The sequence below is a fragment of the Acanthochromis polyacanthus genome, chromosome 5 (genome assembly GCF_021347895.1).
Source record: "Acanthochromis polyacanthus isolate Apoly-LR-REF ecotype Palm Island chromosome 5, KAUST_Apoly_ChrSc, whole genome shotgun sequence".
NCBI classification, from domain to species: Eukaryota; Metazoa; Chordata; class Actinopteri; family Pomacentridae; genus Acanthochromis; species Acanthochromis polyacanthus.
Window position 1 is genome coordinate 28,353,138 of NC_067117.1, and position 25,444 is coordinate 28,378,581.

Here is a 25,444-nt window from a genome sequence, read left to right on the forward strand (position 1 = left end):
AATATAATACTTTCCTCTTTCATGTTTATCTCCAACCCACTTTTCTCATTGTTTCTTCCAAAGTAACGGTCCAAGGAGACAGTCGTGTGGAATCCAAGGGTAAGTCATTATTTTTTCGTTCTGCTGCTTTGCTAATTGCTATTGTTGCCGTCTTATTGGCTGACAACACTGAGAAAAGCAACGCAACCTCAAAATGCATCTCAACACCGCTGCCTGTCCTCCGTCTGCTCTCTATTCTGTCTCCATCACTCCTCTACCATCAAACAGATAAACTTCTTTTCTCTGGGCATGATTCACAGTGTTTTCTTCTCCCACCTTTTGTTCCTTTCCTCTGCCTCAGTCAGCTACTTCACAAGACGGCTCCACAATGCCTACAGCTTCTGGGATAATACGGTCTTTATTTTCGTTTACTTAAGTTGTCTCGAGTTGAATTGGTATTTGTTATTCGGTACATTGCAAGGGGTAATTTGGCTTAAACTGATATAGTATCTACCTGATTTGAATGTTAATTTGAATGATTGCTAAATATAAATGATTAATAGCTTTGTGAAATAACCTCCTTGTGTCCTTGAATCGCTTTGGACTGCAGAAACATGTAAATTTGCTAGCTCAGAGGCAAACATCTCACCTAATACCCTCAAAACAGCTGTTTGCAGTCATTTTGTGTTTCCTACTGTTTACTAGGCCGATGTTTGGAGTCATTTCTGCACCTCTTTATAGTTGACTGGAGTTTCTTTTTAGCGGTTTTGCATCAATTGGTGGTAATTTGTGTCTTTCTAAGGTGGTCGGGATATATTTTTATCTGACAACAATGTGAAAGCCCTTAGGTTATCATATCTTATGTTTAATGAATTCCAGAGAATCTAAATTCATATGTGTTCAGAGTTACAGGTCGACTGCTGCTTACATTAATGTGAGATTTTTTCCGTTGTAGAACAAGAGTTAAATATAGAGATCTCAGGTTGGGCCAGGTTTGGAGTTTCAGTCTAAACTCAACTAATTTAATCAAACCCTCTAAAGAGATGCCTCAGGCTCATCTACAAGAAGAGGTTCTGTCTAAAGAATACAGGACTTTTTACGTGGTATGGAAAACTGTTAAACCTGTGGAAAAGAGTTTTTGTTCACTTTCACAGCATAAATAAGCTGTCATTCTGATTCATTTTGGGGGAAAGAGGAGTAAGATTATTCTTCATACTGTATACAAAGGTAAAATTGCCAATGACCCAGCCGGTGTTTTGTGTTTTCTGAGTGTAATGCATGTTTTTAGCAATATTTCCATGACAAGAAACATGGGCAAAGGGAGCAGAAGACCAACATGCATCAAGTGGTATATCTAGCTGGGACTGGAACTAGAGCTTCACTGTTCGGGGTGTTTGTACCCATGTGGTGTACAAACCAACAACTCATCCTGCTAACAGAGTGTTTTTGGCCCAGATCAAATTTGAACAAGATCCAGAATGTAAGTTACCTGTCCATCAGCAGCCACCATGACCATCTGACATATTTGACATCCCAGCAGTGATTTAGTCTGAGGTAACACATGTCACTTAAACAAATAAAACCTTTCTTAAAAAAAATCAACTTGACAAACTTGTTTCTACTATATTGCAAAGTGTAGTTGGCATGTGACACAGACGATTAACTGAAGTTTCTGTTAGTATGAGTCCAAAAAGGAAAGCACTTATTTAGTGAATATCACAAAATGTCATGCACTTGTATTCAAACTGCTCCTTTCAAAGGGTACAAGCAGCATTTTTCTGTGCTCTGTGGCTCTCATGCTTTTAGCTGAGACTGGGCATCTCAGAACCAGGTCTATTTTACCCAGTCTGCTTCCATTTTAGTAATTTCATCACCAAACATTTTCCCCAGTAAGAATGAACTACAACAAATGAACAAATCAATAGATAGTGTTTACATCAGCATCAAAGAAAATCTTCAGGACGGCTCTTCAAGGTCAATACATTTTCTGAATATGAGCAATTTCCACTGTCTCTATTGTCCACAGCTGCTGTATACTGTATGAGAAGCTTGTTTTTAAGTCTGTTCAATCCCTGCAGTTGTCTGGCAGCAGAAGGGCTTGCTGTATATGTTAATACATCTACAACTTCTGAAGTCCCACCTTCATTAAATCACATGCAAATAACACCAGTCTACTGCAAAGTAATCCCCTACAACTCAACAAAAATCTGACTATTCCATCAGGAGCTGGGATTGTGCTGTTGCAATGCAGGACATTTAGGATTATAGCAGCTTAGCAGTCCTGTGAGTAAGTGTTTTTTTTCTTGGCTTGGTCTTAAGATAACAGGGGTTTCATTTTGCAGTCTTGAAACGCATTATGGTGCAAATGCTCCTTTTATGAAATGGCACGCTACTCTTTGTGGCGTACACAAGAAATACAACTGAAACACCTTGAAATAAATACTGGGGTATAAATGGCTTCACTGACATTTTAGATTTGAGGTGTTTTGGTTGTGTTGCTCTGCACCATCTCAGTGCAAAAGTCTGGAAGCCACAACGTCTTTGAGCAGTGCTGTCCATTTGTGTATCCACTGTTGCCATGCATCACTATGACTGGCTCAGTTGTTTAACTAAGAGTCTTAATTACTGCACACTATAGGTACCCACAAACTACCACTCTGTACTTGTTATTACAGTTTGCCTGGTTAAAACAAGCCCTCTCTCTCCATCTCTTACCAGTGGGAAAGCGTGGGAGATCTTGCCGTCTGGAGGAAGTTTAGCTCCAAAGCCGTATGCCGGGTAGAGTTTGTCGCTGTCGTAGTCCTGGACAATCTCCCCGACAGCTTTCAGGGCCATGGCATACGCATTCATCTGGTATGGACTCATGTAGTGCAGGGATGTGGGCTGTGATGGGTTACCTGTAAAGGCATGCAATTACGATACACCTACTTAGCCCATGATTATTACTGATGGATGACTGGATAGATGGATGGATGATGGATTAATATTATTATTATTATTATTGCAGGAAAGAAGACAGTTGTGCAGAATTCCAATCACCACCTCCAACACTAAAAGAACCAGTCCAAGCCCATATTCTTTGACTTAGCTAACTGTCAGTCCAGGCTCCTTTTAACATTTTGCCAGTTAATCTTTGACCTGCCTTGTCTTTTTCCCCACCTCCTTCGTCCTCTAGCCTAGCCGCGCTAGACCCAGCTCTTAAGACACAAGGGTCTAGGAACGCTCGACAGGGAGGGAGGAGGGCTAAAAGGTTGTCTTTCAAATCACTCTGCAGCAATTGGGTAGGTATACAACCAATCAACGCAACAAATAGGCTGACGTAGTTCCTAGAGCGCCGGATTGTGGCTAAGTCCCATTAGCTTCCCAACCAGCGAAGCCAACTGGTGTATTAAGGATTTGCCATATCCCGTCGGCATAAGTCCAAATACGTCTTTCTTCTCAATGAAACACTTCAGTGCCGTCCTTTGTTTATCTTTCAAGTTGAATTTTAGCTTCAAATCTTTAAGGGCTGTGGCCAAAGCCGAGTCGAAAGATAACTGTTTATTGTGCGCCGGTTGTTTCTGTCAGAATCGTCGCGCCTCTGTCGTCACTTAGTTATGCCCACCTTCTGACTCTACACTTCATGGTGATTGGTCCGGCCAGTTTTAGGAGAATCCAACCTCGAGCCTTATGGAGGGTAACTAGACCCACCCTGGCAGAGAATTAAATTCGTTGCCGTGGGTTGTCTAGGGCGGCTCGGCTATCGTCCTCCCACTTCTAAGCCTTCTGCAGCACCTCCACTACATACTGTGTATATTCAGCGTTTCAGTCAAGGAGGCCAGCTGACAACCCAAGAAGCACAGGTGGGATAAGCTCAGTGAATGAGTTTGCAGGTTATGCTAAGCCAACTTCTCTGTACGTGTAATTTTAATAACATCACTGATGTGTAGAGGATTCCAATTGTTACACTCTGTTTGTGAAATGATAATTTTAGCATTCTAGCTTGAATCCTTGTTTCTTTTTCTATATTCTCCCATGTTTATTTATTTTAAAACTTTCTGCACCATGACCTTCAGGTTATTTTGGGTTCAATTACTTAAACAAAATTCTTGTTGAATAATATTCCTCTTATTTCCTGGGATGCAGTTCCTCATGTAGGATATTCGATCGTTGACTGAGGCTGTACATTGTAGCTTGCCTTACCCCAAAACTAAATTTCACACTGCTGTTGCCAATGAATGTAACCCAATCACAGCACTTCAAGACTAATTAAAACTGTAATATTATCTGCTTGATCCTATTGTGCCTGAGAAGTGTTTTGATTAGGACAAAGGACAAAAATTTTCTCTTTTTTTGGACTGCACAGAAGTGTATAATTTAAGTGGAAAATGTTAAAAATTGCCAAGGTAAACTATGAAAATGAACTTTGATTCTCGGTGTGCCTTAGATTATGATGATATTTAGGAAGCTAACAACATTTTTATACAATTTCACTTTGGTAAAACAGATATCTAAATGTATTCTGTATCAATGGCATGTTGTTAAAATAAGCACTTTCCTTTCTTGGCCCAAACACAAGAGAAACAGAGTCCCTGATGAAAGTAAAAACTGACTAAAAAAGATGTTGTAGGTAAAGCATTTTCACTGAACAGCAGATGTGTGGACATTTCCTACAGGCATGAAGATGAAATAGCTTCTTACCATTGGATGCTGTGAAGTCTATGGCCACAGTGAAATTGAGTTGTGTCCTGGTGGGAGATTGAACACATCAGCATCACTCAGAGCAGAGATGTTAGAACTGGTTCAGCATTTCCCTGTATTTTCATCGTTCAGGCTAGACTAAGAAACTCATCAGTGGCTCACTGCTGTCATTTATAAAGCTCAAGGCAAGAGATCAGTGTTGAGATTCTAACAATACAAGCCACAAAGAGTGCTTTCAAATTGTTTACCACTGTTTTGTGCTGATATTCAACATTAAAGTGTGCATGCTTTGGAAAAAACTGAAAGCATATTTTAGATTTTTGAAAGAGTTTCTTGCTTTGCGGGCAGCCACTGATTTCAGCTCATTTCAGAACAGAATAAAACAGCTTTCAGATCAAATTGTAGAAACTTGTAATGGCACTCATAATGTTTGCTACAGAAATAAATGTGATATCAAATGACTATGAAATGTTTCAGTTATTAATATTTTTTCGTATTTTATCTACTCAGTTAACCATTTGATCCTTTGTGGAACTTCAATTTACCAACATGAAGGTTGAAATGCTTTTCAGACTCATAAAAGATATTCTTCCTCCATAACTACAGAATGCCTCCCAGTCTCTAAAATGTCTAAATACCCCCCAAAAAAGAATAAATAAATGAATAAATAAACAAAACACATAATAGCAAAAAGGCAGCTGACATTTATCTTGGAATAAATCCACATTTTGAAGTTTGATGTAACCAAACTAAACACAACACAAGTCCCATCGGTGGTACAACATGTTAAAACCTATCACACCTTTGTTTATAACTTACAATACCTTAATTTATTAAAAATTCGACACTCATAACCATCAGCAGCTCCTCTAGCTTTTCCATACTTATTGCATTTTCTGTCTCATTTCAATGTGTTTTAATGCTTAAAGCAGCAACGTCACGAAAATCAGCAGCAGTCTTTTGTGTCGTCTTCCCATCTATCCACCCCGACCTCCACCCTGTGAGGACTTTGTAGCTCTGTAACAACATCATCTCACTTCCTCCCTGATGTAGCAAAATTTCATTTGTACTTGGATGGATTGTATTTGTAATGTGATGATCACAGACATGTCTGACCCAGAGCACATAATAGTCCTGACCCTGAATATGTTTTCTACTATTTGGTTATGGTGTGTGATTATGTTGAGACCAGTGTCAAGCACCAGGGTCTAAAAACACCAAGACCGTGAGACTCCTCGGCTGACTAGTCTGTGTTGTCTTCATGAGAAATGCAAAGCTGTGCTGTGTGAAAGAAGTTTGCATTTATTTTTCGAATCTCGGTCAGACCTCTGAACACGAGCCTGGAGTCAGAGCTCTGCCTTTCAGCTGAAATATTCACTCCGCATTTATTTTCTTTATTAAAAAAAAAAATTACAAAGACAAATACTGTCGCACTTTGTCTTTCCTGCAGCTCATCAACGCTCCTAAATCTAACATCCACTACTGTACGTCACTTTGGATTTTGCATTTGTCGTAAGGATTGATGCCATCTCACACAACTCGAGGTTACAGCAAAATGTAACTTTTGATTGCAATAATCTGCTTGTACATTGATCTAGGAGGTTGTAATTTATGGAATGACCCTGTGTAAAATGTACAGCCTCCCATGATGCTGAACCGACCTCAGGAAATTCTTGACTCATAACTAGATCCCCATTTTTTTGCTAAGAAAATGCAAAATAAACTAACTTGTGTTCATTTGTACGTTTATACTGTGCATTAGGAACTGTCAATCAACACCTTCAGCAAACATGCCTCCAGCATTTCAGAGCAGAAAGTACATTTTGAATTTCCCTCTGGGAATTAATAAAGTCAGTCTAAGTCTAAATCTGTTTTCACAAGTTTGAAATCTAATTTGATATACTTAGGGATTTTATGGCAAAACCATAAATCTGCCCTCAGCCATTTTAAGGCAGGAAGGAACTGATTTCTTACAAAAAAAAAATCTTCTAAATGTGTAGGCTTGATAGGCAGAGACAAGTTATTATGCATTAAATTAATGACCGCTAAATAACTTTAATGGCTTCCTTTAGACAATGCAATTTTGACATTACATTCAACATTACACCTTTTTAAAAAAAAAATTAGATTCCAATTAGTGTAATAATTCTATGCATGCACTGACTTTAAGTGAGGCCACATTATGCCATGATAAAACATTTCTGAGTACTTACCCTCCTCTGATGAAGTCAACAAATGTGCATTCTGACTCCACTTTGAAAGACAGCAGAGTCACCTTGAAGATGTCGAGGCAGTGAAAAGAAAATGAAGGGAAAAAACAACAACAACAAAAGAGCAGAAGAGAGAGGATGAAGATCGTGGATCACATCGAGGCTCATGGTAAACAACATCGGTTTACTGTTGTGACAAATCACAGCTGCTATGAGTCACGTTCATGAAACGTGACAGCTGAAAAGCACTCGGACTTGTCTTACCGTCCCTGAATTGACGTATTTCTTCTTCTTGCCTTTCTTTTTGGGATTCAAAACCTTAACCACAAGATGGGAAACAAGAAATGAGCTTTTGAACAAACATATCTGAGGCTTTCAGTACATTTCTCTGCTCCTGTGAGTGGATGTCGATAATAGATTGTCCTCAGATGAAGGCAGGAACTCATAATACAAGAAACATTACTTAAATGAATAATATATAAGACTGTCAAGGAACTATTGATGTTGTTCCAAGTTCCCAAAACATTGTTAAATTTTGATTTTCCCTACGCACTCAGAAAAATAAAGTTTGGGAGACAATCTTTGATGATTCCATTTTAATTACTTGCTTTTTCAAGCTGTTCAACTTTTTCGTTTCTTTTATTTTCTTGTTATTTTTGCTAGGCTTGCATTTTACCTCGTAGACATTGAACTGGCTTTGGCCTCTGGACAGCTCTCTGTAGCTGGTGGTGAACTCTCCAATGAAGTCATGACTAGAAGGAAGAAAGACAGGAATAGACAGAGTCAAAGAAAAAGAAACTGCAATGGTAGCACATCTGCAATATGATATTCTGTCTGATATTTTGTGGTAAGATGTGCTTTAGCCACTGTGTTGGCAGCATCCCAGTGTTTTGAAATCCAAGCATAACTGATCTATGGATTGGCTTCATCCAATAAAAACAAACCAGTTAGACAGGGGATGGTGATCCTGCTTTATCAGACTGATCCTCCACTTATTACTGGCCGGTGTCAGCGTCTCTGCTGCTGAAATCCCCCCCACTGCATGGTGCTGCCACCACCATGCTTCACTGTAGGGATACTGTTGCTGAATTATTAATGAAGCTAAGCATTAAAACTACATTACATATATTTTTTAAGAAGCTGAGAAACTGCTGGCTAGGATTGATACTGATTGGTCAATCTCAAAGAAGGGTGCCATTGTTCTGGTATCAAACTGTACTCTTCAGGTATCGATCTTCTTCTCTCAAACATTACCATCAAAGTAAACTTCCCCATATGGGCTGACCCAACAAACAGCAACACACCAGCAAATCACAGTTCCCCCCATCGTTGTAGTTGTTTTGGTATGTTCAAAAAGGACATTGCAATTGAAGCTGCAGCAAAATTGTCATCATCTCATGAATCCCAGACACAACACCACAGTGGATACAGAAAAGCTGTACGCCCAGCTCATTGTGGGTTCCAGCCATTTTGGTGCTACTTTTGTGAACAGAAGTCCACACAGGAGGTGAACTTTATCATCAGTGGTATATATATAAAAAGAAACACTTCAGGAAGTGTCTGAGGGCTCTTTGAAGTTCCTTTAATCCTTTTAAAAAGAACTGTGTTCCATGTCAAAGTGTTCTAGCAGTTTTATTATGGAGAGCAGAGTCCAAACCAGCTCCCCCTTGGAGGTTTCATTGACAAAATATTCAAAATATGCAACACCAGGTGTTTTTTTATTAGGTTTTATTCTGGAAAGAGGTAAAGCTAAGAATAACACTTTAATATAAAGTGAATGGCCTTGTGTGCAGTCCTGCTTTACTCTGTAGTGTTAGAGGGTTGGAGGTGACACTTCGGTTGCCGGCAGCATAAAAAGTGTGGGATTGCTGGTTTTAAACTTGGAAATGAATCTAATTCTGACATTTCTTCTGCTTCGGTTACTCATTCTTATTCTACAATTTAAGGTGGATGTTTTGAAAAGCTACTACTGTGTGTGGCAGAAGCCCCACACAATGCCAAGTGCTTGAGGTTTGGGAAAACAATACGAATGTCCAAGCTCGTAGCAAAAAAAAGTGGATCGTTCACATTTGATTTGCCAGGTAGGGCTGACTGCCTGCCTCTCTTCTACTGGACTGACTGAAGTAATGTTATTGTCGTTTGCTCAAAGTTAGCCCCCTTTTTCAGGATAGGGAATGTGGTCTCCTCATACAAAATGAATTGTCGTCTGCAGTGCAACCCTGGCAGTGTGGAGATTAAAGATCTCAATGCACATCAGCAGCAGGATATTGTTATAAACTGACCCAATCGACTATAAGTGGGTATTATTTGTTCATTCTATTGCTTCTGTTTAATCATTCAAGTTGTCTTTGCTAATGCCGGCTGCACTAAATGTCAAAAGCTTCATCAAAAAGGCTCATGCAACTTAACCCCTTGATGCCTGAATTTATTTACAATTAAATAAAAACATTTTTGTGTGTTTTTGCTTTCCAGTTGATGCTAAAATAAGTGGAGATTGTTAATTTATCTACTACACATAGAACAGATATATAATTATAATGGCAGCTATAATTGGGTCCCAGTCCGACTGATCCTATGAGAAACCAGTGTTTGCAAAAGGTTCCGAGGTACGTACTGAATATACACAAACCGGCATTGGGGAATGATACACTATCTCGGCTGCGGTCTGAATGAAAGTGGAATGAAGCAAATTTGCAACAACAGGCATCAAGGGGTAAACATACATTCTCAATGCTGGGAACATACCTCGACAACAGTGATATTTGAAAACTGCTGCAAACATTACTTCAACCCAGTCTAAACTGTAAATAGTGCTCGAACAACAATCTTACAACAAAGGTTCAATGACAATGCTGTTCTTAAAAAATGAACTAAAATAAAATTAAGTGATTAACGCAATAAAAAGGGTGCTAAGCATGACACTGAATGTAGATGTAGCCTAACACTTTGGTGTCACTATTTTGTAGCTGTTATGATTCAATTTCTGGACATTTTTAGGTGGGAATTCAAACAAAATACATACATAATATAAATAATTCATGTATGGAGTGCTGTTACTGTATGCCAAGAAACAAAATCATGATTTCATTCCTTCTGCCAATAAAAATCAGATAAGTATGGAGCTTAAAACAAACAAATACATACAAATTCTACACAATTAATAGAATTCATTCACTCTTAAAGCAGGGCGCCAGCATTTCTCTCATACTCAGGCTCCTGGTTGTGAGAGTTATAATGAAGGCATCTGTTTTGAATGAGGAGTAATTGTGCGTCTCTCACACTGTGACATGATCAACTAAAGAGAAAATATTGTAAATGCTAGGCGGATGATAAAGTCAGGGGTCATCTATTAAATCAAATGGCACTGAGCCTGAATAATTCACAGTGAAACAACATTTTAATTTGTGTGTAATTTCATTACTTTCCCAGGGCATGGTCACTGCACTTCATCATTGTCAGAATGGAAATGCGGCCATTTCATCTTTTTCTCTTGAGAGAAGCCCTCAGAGGAATGAGTTCAACACATCATTTTCATGTAAACAAGAAAAATCCCCTCCAGCATCGACTGGTAAATATCAACTCTCTGCATGGCCCCAGATCATCTCTGCATTTCAATATATCACCACCTGAAGCTGTGCGTGACACCACCGCTGCCTGTGTAATACTGGTATTTAGAAGGGAATCCTTAAGGAGCAAACAACGAGTTTATCTCCCAGCAGGGAAATAAGGAGGACAGAATATAGCTGGGGGGTGGAGAGGAAGAATTACCAAAGCTGAAACACAGGAGAAATTTTAGAAAAAAAAAGAGAGAGACATGGAAATCAGTGCAGAAGAAACACAAAGAAGTACGACATTTAAACAGGTGGTAATGTTTTGATGATGTAGTATAAAGGTCATTTTGCATGTGGATAATCACAAAATGTCTGGCTTCATCTTCCCTGCTGGAAAATATTCAGACTCCTACGCTTTGTGCACACTTTATCGTGTTGTAAATGTAATTTTTAAATGGATAAAAATGTCACTTTCCCCCCAACAATATACACTCAACAACCCATTATAAACAAGTGAAAATGTTTAGAATTATAATGAACTGAAACCTCTCATTTACAAGTAATATAACCTTTTCAGTGGCACCAAATTGTGGTGAATTACATCTTGTTTGCTTTAATATAATAACCAAACAAAAAGGGCTGATCAAGAAACCAGAGATTCCTTTCCAAACCATTCCATTTAAGGAGCACTTCCTCCACCAAGCCTTTATGGAGCTATACAGAAGGAGATGACTCTTGAGGAAAAGGCAAAGGCAATGTCAAATAATATATTAAGGACTAAGATGTTCAGAAAAAAATACTCTTTGGTCAGATTAGACAAAACTCTTTAGCAGAACTCCAAAACCATTTCTGCTACTGCTCATCACCTGCTAATAGCATCCCTGCTGTAAATCATGGTGCCGTGTGTGATTTCAGCTGCAGAGACACTGAGACTGGTCAGAACTGAGTGACGGATCAGTCAGAAGGCAGCGGAACTTCAATGAAATCTTCTCTAGACAGTGCATGGCCTTGGACTGCGACGACAAGTCAACCTTTCAGCAACACCTGGAGCAAACAGCCAAGACCACTATAGAGCAACTTCAGGACAAGTCGCGGCTAAATCAACACTAAGATGTAAACCCGAAAGAAAATGAATAGAGGGACCTGAATATTCTATATTTAAAGATGCTTCAGTTTGTAACAGTTGCAAAATTTAGAGCAAAACTCCTGAAAGGTGTTCTCTGTGCTTCCTGTAAGCGCTGATGGGCTTCACAGCCAACTCGCTGACACAACACAAAGCTGGCACTCATCTAATGCTGCTTTTACCTGCAGTGGAACTCATTGAAACCTGGGCACTGGGGTCCCCTGGGGCCATCACTGGTGGCACCACTGGTTTTGTACAATTCATTACTTAGTTATTCATTCATTTGATGTTATAAAATGAGCCCACTGAGGTTGCATATGCACAGGCCAAGATGAATGTGCTACAGTCTGTCGTTATGGACCACTTCTCTCTTTCATTATTTTTTTTTAGCTTGATGTCAAAGCATTCCCTCTTTGTTCCTGTTACAGTGCAGCGCTGCTCTGCTGACACATTGTTGGCAGCTGTAATATTTTCTGTTCAGAAAATATTCCTACAACAAAGTGCTCCTCTAATACAACTACTGACACTGCCTAAATTTGTCGTGTTTTGTCTGCAGATTTCCAACAGAAGAAAAGTTTTCCTTTAGCTTTTTCAATAACATTTCTCTGCCTGACACAATGATTACAGAGGAGTTTCTTTTGTCACAACCTTAAAGTTAAGGCCTGAGATCTTTGATTAAGGCTCATTGTCAAAAATAAACACTTCTTTTCATGATGCCTAGAAAGACAAAACCGGAGAGTGAATCAAACCTTGAAAAAAAGAACTGACTGTGCAAACATGCAACAGAATTAACATGCCTGTCAGCCTGATATACTTTAATGGAATCCTGGAAGACAAACATTTACTTTGCAGAATAGACGGTTTGAAATCTGGGGCTGAGGATGTTATAAAAATACCACAAGAATTTCAATGAATCCAGTGAAATGTAAGTAAAGCAGCGACAGCCTAGTAAGCCCCTTGAGTTTTCCAATTAAAGCCACAAATGTGTGAGCAGGGCTCTTGCAGAGAGGGAGAGGCCATGGACACGCTGACCTCCTGTCCACTCAGCGGTAACCTTTCACCTGCAAGCTCTGATTCACACCTCAGCATGTGGCGGTGGGTGGAGCCATCCATCTGCTTCAATAAGACGCTCTGAGCCCAACAGAATACGGTGTGACATTTGAAAGATTCCATGTGGAGCAGAAAATGAAATGAAAGAAGAAGAAAAAAATAGAAATGGCAAGCGAGAGAACTCACCTGCCGTCTCTGTCCCAGTCATAAACGTCCACTTGACCGTCCTGGAAGGAAGCGCGATGAAAGAGTCGAGGTGAGACAGACAGGTGAGATTTACAGAAAGACAGAGGAGACGGAGGGAAAATTACATCAAGAAGATAGCTTTTCTTCAGGGGATATTTAATACTGGCTTTTGCACAGATCAATACACAGTATACACCAAAAGTGAGTAGCAGTGCAATATCACTTAAATGTCAGATCAGTAAAATATGGGACCCAGTTACAGTGATGGTATTACTTCTTGGTTAAACAGTGTGGTATTTGCCTCTATTTACAATTTTAAAGTTACCTATTAGATTTATTATATTAAAAATACAGGCTCCACAGCAGTAGGAGTCATAGTTTTCTTCTTTACAATCTCTTGTGTGATTTTGGTCGTGAGCTTTGGGTCACACGGTATCGTGCAAAAATATTCCTCTCCTGCCAAGCCTCTGCAGACTGGAAGACATTTTGTCAACCAATATTTTGATATATCCAAAGGTTTTTATGTTGCCATCTATAAATGTCATCTCCACAACACAATTTTCTGTCATGCAGCCCCACATCATCACACCCCCACCGCTGTGCTTCCCTGCCAGACTATGCACTCGTTTTAACATCATTACATTTATCTTAATCTCATCTGGCCACAGAATGTGCTCCTAATATTCATCAGGCTTCTTTACATGTTCTGTAGCAATGCTTCATTTTGTTACATTTCTTCTAAATGACATCTATACAGATTGAGACTATGTGTCATAACTTAGCAAACAGGGTGTGACGAAAATGGGAAAAGATGTGTGAATTGCCAGCAGAAGACTATTCAGTAAATAATAATGAAGATGGAAATCTGTGGCATCAGTGGTGTAATTGTGAGGATGACTTTGGCCTTTTATAGCCCAGGACTACCGAGCCCAAATGCTCCAGGCAGGCAAAACTGCCCATTAAGACTCCAGCACCTCAACAAATCAACCTACTGGGAGCAGTAAGGATTTTCAGCTACAATATGAAATCAGTACTCCTTTATGGTTCTGAAACCTTGACAGTGACAAAAAATATGATCAGTAAAGTAGAGACCTTCATCAACAACTGCTCAAGAAAGATCCTCAAGGTACCCTGCAGAATAAGATCAGTAACACTGATCTATGGTTGAAAACACAGCAATTACCAATAGAAGAAGAAATCTGAATATAAAGATGGCGCTGGATTGAGCATACATAGAAACCCCAAAGAAAGAGAAGAAAAGACCAAAGAACACCTGGTAAAGGGCTCTACAAGTGGACATCTAGACGCTCAGGTAGGCCTGGACCCAACTGGAAGGAAAAGTCCCAGATGGGGTTCTCTGGAGGTCCCTTGTGAACGGACTACACCCCTGGAGAGATCTCAGGGCTTAAAAAGAACCTACTGGTCCAGCTGTCACAGAAGCTCCCAAAAGTCTAAAACTATGCAGGTTCTGGTGTTTAAAGTTAATTTTCCATTCATGTTCATGCAGTTAGGCTGACTGGAAATCAGAGGTTTTCACACTTTAGTTTCACTGATGACAAGATTTCTAAGTTGTGTGTCAGTCATCATGGTAAATAGTTGTATTTATATAGCGTTTTCATCCAAAGCGCTTTACATGATACGTTACATTCACACACTGATGGCGGAAGCTGTCATGCAAAGTGCTAAACACGACCCACCAGGAGCAATTAGGGGTGTCTTGCTCAGGGACACCTCGACATGAGCACGACGGGCCGAGGATCGAACCGGCAACCCTCCGGTTACAAGACAGCCACTGACCCATGCCACCCCCAAAAGTCATCATCATTGTATTCACTTTTGTTGCAATGAGTTTATACTTTTAGGTCTGTATATTCAATATACTCTTTCTAAAGTTTTGATTTTTAATTGTTCATAAGAGCAAATACACAATTGTTCTACCTAGAATACAATGACTGGGAGGCTAAACAATTTCAAGTAATTTGACTTTCGAGGGATATTGAACTTGTTAGAGCTGTTTTGATGACGCAAAGGGGACTTAAACATCACCAGGCTAGTGTTTTTTTATGTTGTAGGAGATCAACATATCAACAACACAGACGTCTTCATAATACAGATATTTGAGTGTGTGTATTCCCTGTTGCATTACTTCCATATTGGTCTCAATAACACCAGCACTGGCCTGAGACTAACTGCACGGCCGACTGCTGGCATTATTCTGACCACCACAGAGTCTCGTCTTTGCTGCTTCTCACATCTTTATATACTGCATCCTCCCTCTAGTGTTAACAGCTACTAAGAAATGTAGCATATTAGGTGATCTCATGCTTCTGTGCTGTAAAAGAAACTTTTCGACCTCTGTCCCCTCACCTGTCATAGTCTCCATTACAAAGTGCTCGAACTGGGATGGTAAACGACTGCCAAACCGGGTTCAGATTGTTCTTGATCACCTCAGTCTTGTGGCAGATGGTAAACCTGGAAACACAAAGAGAAGGCTCAACATGGAGGGAATGAAAAGTCAGAAAAGATATAGTTTGGTAGGAGCTAGGGTGGCCAAGAAATCTGTGAAATATGCTGCAGTATGTGAAGTTCACCGTAAAGAAAATGTGTATATCTGTCTGAAAGTTTTACCCCCTGGGTGAGTACTCACATGTAGGCATAAAGTGATCCAGACAGTCTGTTGAAAAAAGTGCCAGCTGAATAAAATGCATTAGACATGCGTTAGCAGAAAGAGTCCAAGCTCACAGATGGTTTTGATGCTGAACAGTATGTCTGAAAAACTTAAAGCTACATGTGATTTATTTACTTTTTGGCTTATTTAAAAAGTGTAAAAGTAGTATGATGGCAAGGTTAAACATTGTTAAAGAACAAAATAGCACCAAAAAGTGTGGACCTTATGTACAGTTTTGGCCCGTTTCTTTAGTTTTCATTTTCCTGTGGTTTGATTCCCAGTTTCCCTGGTTCTTTCTCCAGATTTCTTATTTATATGGACTGTGGCAAAAAATGTCAACAATAATTTAAAAAGACTAAAACAAATAAGGTAAAACTAGGTTATAAAATATGATGCATTATTATAGTAGGTCCACTGGTCAGTTTGCACTTATCTAACCAAATTCTCACTTGTGGGAAAATCTCGTCACTTTAAAAATTATACGTTCTACATCAACAGCCCTTTCAGGATAAATACAATATTTTAGGTGGCAAAAGGAACGACCCATGAACAGCAACATGTTTCATGACACTGATTTCACCAAAGCTAATGCAGACTGTTTGATTGAACTTATTTAAGATTTACTAAACATTTACTTGCAGTCAGATCCAAATTAACTGACACCATGTCAAAGAAGTTGTCGGTGTTGCTCTATTTTGCTCAAACTGATGGACAAAAAGTCACATGTAAACTTTGTCTACAGCAGTTGATAACTTTCCAGTTTCATAAAAAGTTTGTTCTCATCACTTCTGTATAAAATAACCAGTTCTTCCATCTTGTTACTTGCTGGCAGATTTCCACTTGTCAGCATTAACAAGGGAAGAACTGTGACAGAGGAGCAGCATGTCGGCCTCAGCTGAAGGACCAACAGATGGACTGTCAGAGTGACTGTACATCCTTTTGCTGTACAAACACACACCCCTGACAAACACACACACACTTACGTCCCATCCTCGTTGCTTCGGTAGAAGACGAGGAACGGGTCAGACTTGCCAAAGAAATCCTTTTTATCCAGCTTGTTGGCACAGAACTGCATGGTGGCGATGTCCTGTGGGAACAGCAACAGATTGTCACCTTCCGTTACTTTTTCCAAATCTTTTACCTTGACAGTTAATCTTTTTTTCTGGGTTGAATCAGCCCAGAATGGGGCATGGGGCATCTAGTATCAGCCCCATAGATGACAAAAAAGATAAGTAACTTCCATTTTGCTTATTACAAAGTCGGGAGCTATTGCCGCTGTGGTGTTGTGGGTGAGCACAATGAATGCCCAAGGGTTGCAAAGGTCAAGAACCACTGAGAACAGATTGTTAGAATCAGTTATCAGTGTAACTCCATACAATTCAACAGCAATATAAACAATAATCAAACATTTAACAAAGAGGGTGTTTATGCAGGACTGTCATTTTTCAGGTTCAGTTGCACATAGTGTTTATGACTGTTTAAAGCACTTGTAGTGGTAAAATGCTAAGTTTGTCCAGTTCTAGGGTTTGTATTTTTCAGTTCAGCTTTACACCTGGGACTTGGTGACAAATGTCAGAGGAGCAAAATCAACACTTTAGAAAAAGAGCACATCCACGTCCACAGAGGTTGTGGCTGATAAATGCTTAAAGGAAATTCTAAAATGGCAAGCATCCGAGTTTTTGCATTAATGGAAGACCTAGGCAATGCATATGTGCAGCAGAAAGTATTACCCCCCTCTGACTAATGTAAGAAATACATCTAAAAAAATAATCACTTGTAAAAGGTCAAAAGTCCATGATGTTCTTGTGTTGCAAATGCATGGGTCAGAAATGGCCACTGAGCAGGCTTAGGGGTCTAATTCTCAGACCTCCTCATTTTTCATACGGGATGGAAATAAAGTAATGCTGGTTCATGTCAATCAAAGATTTGTATGTATAGAGCAGGAAGTCCTCCACAATACAGATGCAAATCTGCTCCTCCTCCTTGTGGCTGGCCTTCAGGAAGATTTTATCAAGAGAATCATTAACCTCATTTAACTGCCATAAACTGGAAGCTAAATGAACATGATTGCTGTAGTTGTTGGTGGACCTTCTGGCTTCACAACAATTCACACCTCGAGGCATGAGAGCCTGGTCATCACTAGACATGAGCTGAAAGTGAAGACGTCTCTTGGGTGAGAGGTCAAACATCTTCAAGAATCTCAGAGAGAAGTCCAGTTCATTTCTACTGGAGCTCCAACGATTACCATGACCGGGATGACTGAGAACCTACACAGACATATTGCTATGAAACTTCTTAAACTTCGCCAGGTTCTTCCACAATGCAGCACAATGCCAACATAGCACTCAAGTCTATGGCAGTAATGACATTGTACTGTTTAACCAACTTCAATCTGATCTTGGGGCTTGAAGAAGTCCTCCTGATCGACCACACAACGGCTGGGTCGGTTCTTGATCAGTCAGTTGGTAAGGGTGGTTTTCCCTCCATTGGTGCGCTTCGTGTTCTTGGATTTTATTAAAAATGTTTGATTTACAAGATATTTCTTCCAGAGACAGAATTTTGTACAATAACTCCAACAGGCCTCTCCTGCCATAGGTAATTAAAGTGAATAATCTTCAAGTTCTAAAGCCCTTGAGGTCTGTGTGATGGAGTTTAACATTCATCTGCATGATATGGAAGTGAAGGTTCAACTTAATTCTGCGTATACATTGCAGGAAACTCCTTCCTCAGTAATCAGATCATTTATTAGCATGGATGTAATTGCATGTGTTTGCATGCTAAAGTGCATCCCATGATGTGCATGTGTGTGTGTGTGTGTGTGTGTGTGTGTGTGTGTGTGTGTGTGTGTGTGTGTGTGTGTGTGTGTGTGCGTGTGTGTGCGTGTGTGTGTGTGTGTGTGTGTGTGTGCGTGCGTGCGTCTTCTCACTTTGATTGGAGTGTCTGATTATTTACCCACCGTGGCAAGAAAAGTGAACTATAAAACCGGATACATAATTCATGAGCAGCCGTCGTCGTCACTTTGAAGGAAAAGTACAAACTGACTTCGCCTGATGCAAATGTTAAAATTATTCTGAAGCCTGTGTGGTCATTTAAATTAATTTGGCAAAGTTAAAAATGGAAACAGAATGTGACCGTCAAGGACTCAGACAATATCGCTTAACTTTTCGACCCCCATTTCAAACTCTTTAAACAGCAGGTATGTATGGCTCTAATCTGATACTAACCCGACAGTTACTGAGCTCCTCAGCAGTGAAGATGATTGTTCCACATTTCTTCCCAGGAATCCCACTGAAGGAGGAGAAGAGAGAGAAAGAAAAAACTTAAAGAAAGAAATCTGTCCAATCTCACTGCAAATCGCAATGACAGTAAATACTGTATATTCTAAAGAATTTAACCCTGGCAGTGAATGTGAAGATGCAGAGATGAACTTGTTACTACAATGCAAAACATTCACTGAAATAAGGAACATTCACTTTACAAGTTCAATCCTGTAAGAGTAGATTACAAAAGAATTAAATGAGGCCTCCAAGTTACAAATACTACTAGGAGAAGTAGGCAGGGCATGACAAATTGTACATCCACATTTAATAGAGATCAATTTCAATATTATATTAATGCTTATATTATTTTTAGTGTGTTCTGCCAAAATATTTGGGAGGATTGCATTGGTTCTGTGCTAACATTATTTCTTGAAAACCTTTGTGCCAATAAAGTCCCTCTGAATTGAAATTGATTAAACAGAGAAGAAAACAAACAACAGCAGTAAAACAGCAGTTTATGGAGCTATGAAGTTAGTCTGTGATAATTTAGTGCCTCAACACCTGCTGTAAAACTGAATATTGACAGTAAGAAATGAAATATTACTTGAAAAGTCAAGAGAATAATAAATAAAAAATATCCCAATAAAAAGTCAGTCAGTAACAGTCAGACAGCTGTATATTGGTAGAAAACACTTGGGAGAGCTGAAAGATACTGAATAAAAATGTAAACACAGTTTGCAACACTTTATTAAATCTCGTCTGTTCCTTTTACCATGGGGGAAGCTTGTTGTTCCAAGACACAGCATTTCTACAACAGTATAGATCTCATGAAACAACAGCCTTTATTGGAAATGATAATGGGAAGGTGAAGAGTCCTTTACAGAGCAGAAACCATAGGTCAGTAATGGATGTTTCCACCATTTGTATCATGTAGCGCCCCGAATCTGTGACATGTAGTTAATGTAGTTGTCGATGCTGCTTGTGAAATGTTGTCCACTCTTTCTGAAAGGCTTGGTGAAGTTGGTGGACGTTTTAAGGGACGCTGTCAGACATGAACAGCTGTCTGAAATGATTTCTTAGATGACAAATGGTGGAGTTGCAGATACTTAGTTGTCTGGCTACAACCCTAACTGACATCCAACAGGCCAGCAGCGCATTCTCATCTTTTTCTTGTAATTTCTTGCATTGTGTCATTTGAATAAAGCTGAATTTAAAGTTGTTTTATATAAACTGATCTGTATACTGGTATCTATCTCATCATTGTTTTAAAGCCAAATGTGACCAAGCTGAGGATTAACTCACCAGTTAAACGGCTCAAACCTTTTGTGCGCAACTCATTAACAGCAGCAACTTTTGAATTTCTTCTAAATTGTTAAAGGCATCAAAAGTAAAAAGGACACATGCATGATGATTGTCAACAAAAGCATTTAGTTGCTGCTGTTTAAACTTTTGTTTGAAGATGGAACACATAAAATGACTAAATGAGCAAAAGTCAATGAACTTGCTCAAGACAGACAGATAATTTATTCTTCCTCTTGGGGAATTTCAAGCTATCCAGTACCTCACACATGTTACATTCAAGAAAAAAAATAATGTGCAAACCGTGCTGGTAAATCTGTGCACTATGCCCTCGAAAACAATAAAAATAGATTGTGTAAAAGTGCAACCACAAGACCTCTAAAGATTCAGCCTCAAAACATCCTTAAAATCATTTTAGAAGGCACAGACAAATGAAAGGTCAGAACATGCTTCTATGAGTTTGTCATTTAATCTCCAGGAGTATTTGGTTTCTGTGCTTGTGGCACCAATAAAAAAATCTAACCTCAACATTTCCACCATTCTTCATAGTTGACCTGAGATTCTTCGCCAAAAAATATACCTCTTCAATGACAAACTATAGTTTGATTCTAATGTTCTCTGGTGTCCTCCCAATGTCAGTAAGATTAGTTATATTGCTGTCTGATTGAAAATGCAAATTTTGACACCAACAGCTGTAGAGATTCTGGTATAAAATTTGGGGGTTCTGGAAGATTTCTGTTTGGTTTTGCATCAAATGGTCTGCACATAATTTGATAGCAAAGGCACCAGCAGCCACTAGAAATCAGAGGTTTAAACCTAAAGGACTGCACAATGTGTTTTATATGTCATTTGTTTGAGTATGTCACCTTTGTCTAGAGGCTCTCTTTTAAAGGGGATTAAATGTTTGTTTGTTCCGTCTAATCACAACCGTCTCCTAATTTCTCTCTGGGAAGACAGGACTTTTCATTCGGTGATGAATTATGGAACGATCTTGGTAATTGTATCGAAATTGGATCTGGATTAGAAAACAAGTCCTGCAGTCATTTCTCAGAAGGAGAAATCACCGGCTGCAGCTGGAGTTCTGTGCTGTTTTCTCTGCCTTACAGCTGCTGGAAGTGACGCTCCATTATAGGCGATGATCATGCACTTTCTTTACTTTCTCATAAATCTGCTTTGAACTTTTCAAGATTGTTTGCTCTTCTTCTAAACTTGTATCTTCTCTCAAGGTGTGTTCCGAAACACAAGAAATTTTAGAGGCAGACAAGCTCATTTTGTGGCTCAAACTGAGACAAAAAGTCACCTCTATTAGCAGAATGTTTTAACTTACAAGAAGCTGCATGACTTAAATTCATGAAAACAGTAATAAGAGAACCGAGGAACAAATGAAAACTGCACAGATGACAGAAGGAAGTAAAGAAATCAAACTGAATACAAAACAAATTATCATCTGATTGTACAGCAAACTGTTTGTTAATTTATTGTTTTTTTTGTTGTTGCAGTTATTGGAACCAGTCTGGGCACAAATTCCTGGACACTAGCAGAGTATTGAATTTCCATCAAGATATTTTGCACTCCAGATGCTCTACAGTCCTTCAGCACCTTGGGTAAAGCCCCTCATCGCTTCAAACACACACTGTAAGTCGTACAATCATGTGTATTTGGTTAAAAGGTATAAAAAAAGGTCATTCTCAGTGCAGCAAAACTAAGAATTCAGAATCATGCCAGCAGATCTATAAGGCTTAATCTGTGGTACTTGAAGCTACATGCTAATGTCATCATGCTAACAGGTTGATGTTTAGCAGGCACAAAATTTGCCATGTTCACCCTCTTAGTTTTAGCATTTTAATCCTGAGGCTGACATGAATGTGTGAATCGAATGTCACGGCAATTCGACCAAGAGTTGTCAAGACGTTTCCCTTGAGGCCACAAATCTGAAGTTCATGTTGCTGCTAGATGAGTGGTTTGACCACCATTAGGATTCATTTTATTGTAGGAATGTCTGGTATTGAATTTCGCGCCAGTATATCCAGAACATTATATCTGTATAAATTTTAAACTTCATGGCAAACCATCCATTTAGACGTGGAGATATTACAGTCTGGATCCAAGTAGTGAATCGACCAACCAGCAGACAACAGATCAACATAAATACACACAGAGAAATCACATGCTGTTAGTAATACATGTGTTGAGTTACTAATGAAGTATTTCCTTTCTATGGCTTTGCACATGTGTTGTCGAGATTCACTTGTACGAGTCTCCATTGTGGTTTTGAAACTTTGTGTTTGCTCATTATGACATAATATGGTGATGTTTTACCAACATCTATGTTACAGTGCTGGACTACAGTCGTATTTGACATTTTAAATACTAAACCAAAGAAATGATCTAGTAGCAAGTCCTGAAAGACAGTTTTGTTTTTTACGTGAAATATGAATTTGACGTGGAACTGCACAGTAGCTTGGTTGGCACTGTTGACTTGCAGCTAGAAGACACCTGGTTCGTGTCTCGGCCTTCGTGGGATCTTTCTGCGTGGAGTTTCCATGTTCTCCCTGTGCATGTGTAGGTTTTCTCTGACTTCCTCCCACAGTCCAAGAACACGCTGACGTTAATTGGCGATTCTAAATTGTCTGTAGGTGTTAATGTGAGTTTGATTGCTTGTCTCTATCCTGTGATAGACTGGTGACCTGTCCAGGTGTCCGCTGCCTTCACCGTACATCAGCTGCGATAGACTCCAGTCCCCCGTGACCCTAATGAGGATTAAGTGGTGTATAGATGATGGATGGATGGATCTGATAGCACCATATGATCGCTCACCATAGACAAGTTATAATTGGGCAGGTTTTTATGTTCTTTGGTGTTCTTTTGTAGTTCAGTGTTTTATTTTGTAGGATCATTTCTATTCGTGTTTTCAAGTCATGTTTTACTTCCTCTTTTCGTTGTTTTCCCACCTCTGTGACTGACAATACTGCCACACTCTATAGTTTGCCAGAAAAAATATATTTTTACTGTCAAATGCAGTGTGTCAAAAAATACCAGAATGTCAATTTACAGTATGGAAGCCAGCATGCTTTTCTGACCGTTCTGACCCACAATCCTCTGCACAACAGAAGATTTGTCACATGCATGTGTCTCACATACATACGTCTCACACAACTAACAAGCTTGAGCAGACTGACAGATGATTTCACACTATAGACTGCGATGGATGCATGAGCAAGGCGGTCAACGCTTCAGGCGCAACAGCAAATTGTGTGCATACTACCATGCGACAGTGCAAACTTTGTAAGGGCAGCTGTAATACCTACAGATAGGAAAAAGGAAAATATGTGATTTAGAAAGCAGGGATGTTCTGCTCTTCCCTGATTGTTTCCACCTGTTCCCAATTACCTTTTCCTCCCTGGTGGATTTAGTTTGGTGCTTCTCCTTTGGGGTTTGTCAGGTCATCTGTCAGTTCCCTGCTACCCGTGTTCATCCCCAGTGTACCTCACCTGTCCAAATGGATTTCATTCCACTATTTTCATTTAATGCTTTAGTACTTTTTTGCTCCTTTGTTGTGTTTTAGAAGTTTTCGGAAACCTCAACCTGTTACCTGCACTTTCAATAACTACTTGAATTTTCACATTTGAACAAGCTTCATGTAAAGTACTGTTCCTGAAACCCGCCTCATGTATCTTAACTTTGATTGTCTAAATTGTTTAAAAGACCATTTTTGACTCCAGACAGGCAAGAATTCTAACATGTCTGATCCCTTCCTTCTCGCCTAATGCCATCAGCACATGAAAAGTTGAATTTGTCCAATACTTTGCTTTCTTATCAGATACCTGCACAACTTCCTCTGCCTCAGCTAAACTTTGCATTTACTGCTAGTTAGCCATGCAGATTTCAAATCTAAATTCAGAATGAAATTGTTCTTCTCTGTCAGACATTGACTCTGCACAGGAGCAGGAGTTTGATACGATAGTTGATGAGAACACTTAATTGGATGCTGTAGAAACTCTTCCTCCACGTCTCCTTGCAATTCACTTATCCAGTGTAAATCACATCCGTCATTCCAAATTAAAACCTGCCAGAATTTACCTGCAGCTTGAGGTCATAGAGTTCTGGAGTGGCATCCCTGATGAGCTCCGATGTCAAAATCAAACCGAGTCATATTGGGTGTGTAGCTGAATAGATGGGCCTGCCAGGTGGAAGAGGACTTTTATTTTCCTTCTTGATATCGTAGAGGTTATCAGCCAATCATTTTAAGTCGGCCTTGTTTTTTTTTGTTTGCTACTCATCAAGTCCTGCATTATTGTGTCTGTTTAATATTCAGTTCAGGTAGAATTATTTTGCTTAGTTTTGTAACTGATTTGTCTTCCTGTGACCCTTTTTCTGTTACAAAATTTTGAATTCAAATGATTGAAGTTGCAGCTTCTTGTATTTGTATGAGGAATGCATTAGGCAGTTTTACCTGATTCTAATCGTTAATAAAGTAACTTTAATTGTTCTTTCACAGAACCACGGCTCAAGCGTCATTGTATAACAAACCTGTTTGCCTCATTAGTTGTTGTCAGAGGTTAAAACATTTCCTTGGGTGAAATTCCAAAGGTGGCATCGTCGGCTGCTGCTTGGCTTTTGAGTATGGTTATATTTACTCTTGTTCCAAGCTCCCCCATACATTGTTTGCTCGTATGCTCGTACATTACAGGTATATCTTTGGAATTGCTCCAGAAGGGGCACGACTATCTGTATGTGGATCTGATACTTCTATGAAGGAGGAAAGCTGCTCCACCCAAACTAGATTAGAGATTTACCCTAAACTCATCATCTATAATCAACAGCTGTTACACTTTTTGCCAAGCAAAACATTTGATGAGTTCAACAATGTGCTGTTGGCCACATATTCTCTTCTTGTCTGTCACCTTGTCTGTTCATATGCTTAACAGAGTTTTAGCTCCCAGTTGGTTCAAGATTGTAAATGTTTCTAGATATTCATAATCATCACTCTTTTTCCAGCACTCTGCTGGTATTACCAGATATAATTTTTTATGCCCAAAGTTTTTTTCCCTTCAGAGCAAACAATACACGGTTATGTGCACATACTGTATGCATTTGCATGCTGATACAATTATTTTAGCTTTTCCCAAAGGCTAATGGTTCAAAGCACACATCTGTAAAACGTGATGCAGACAGTGTGATGGCATCTGTATGCATGACTTACAATGGTACTGAGTCACTGGTAAATACTGATGATGTGTTAGGAATGTACAGAGATACACTGTCTGCTCAGACTAACAATACAGATGACCAGTGACCCAAGACATACTACAATAGCAAACCAGGTGTTTCTGATGGTACAGAAGTGAAATCTTTTGCAGTGCCTAAGGTATATGTCCACAATATATCGCATCCCGTTCATTGTCTATGTGAAACGTACAGCTCAACGTCTGAACTAA

General features: G+C 39.4%; 1 protein-coding gene across 1 annotated transcript in view; it reads right to left on the minus strand.

Moving 5' to 3' along the window:
* Nucleotides 1-25,444, minus strand: part of LOC110955772 (copine-9-like) — a 209,958-nt gene that overhangs the window by 39,158 nt on the left and 145,356 nt on the right. Inside the window, 10 exon segments of the mRNA XM_022200897.2 lie at nt 2,695-2,876; nt 4,660-4,706; nt 6,873-6,934; nt 7,134-7,187; nt 7,546-7,617; nt 7,620-7,621; nt 12,780-12,820; nt 15,147-15,251; nt 16,431-16,534; nt 18,672-18,735. Of these exon segments, the coding sequence (XP_022056589.2) occupies nt 2,695-2,876; nt 4,660-4,706; nt 6,873-6,934; nt 7,134-7,187; nt 7,546-7,617; nt 7,620-7,621; nt 12,780-12,820; nt 15,147-15,251; nt 16,431-16,534; nt 18,672-18,735 (733 nt within the window).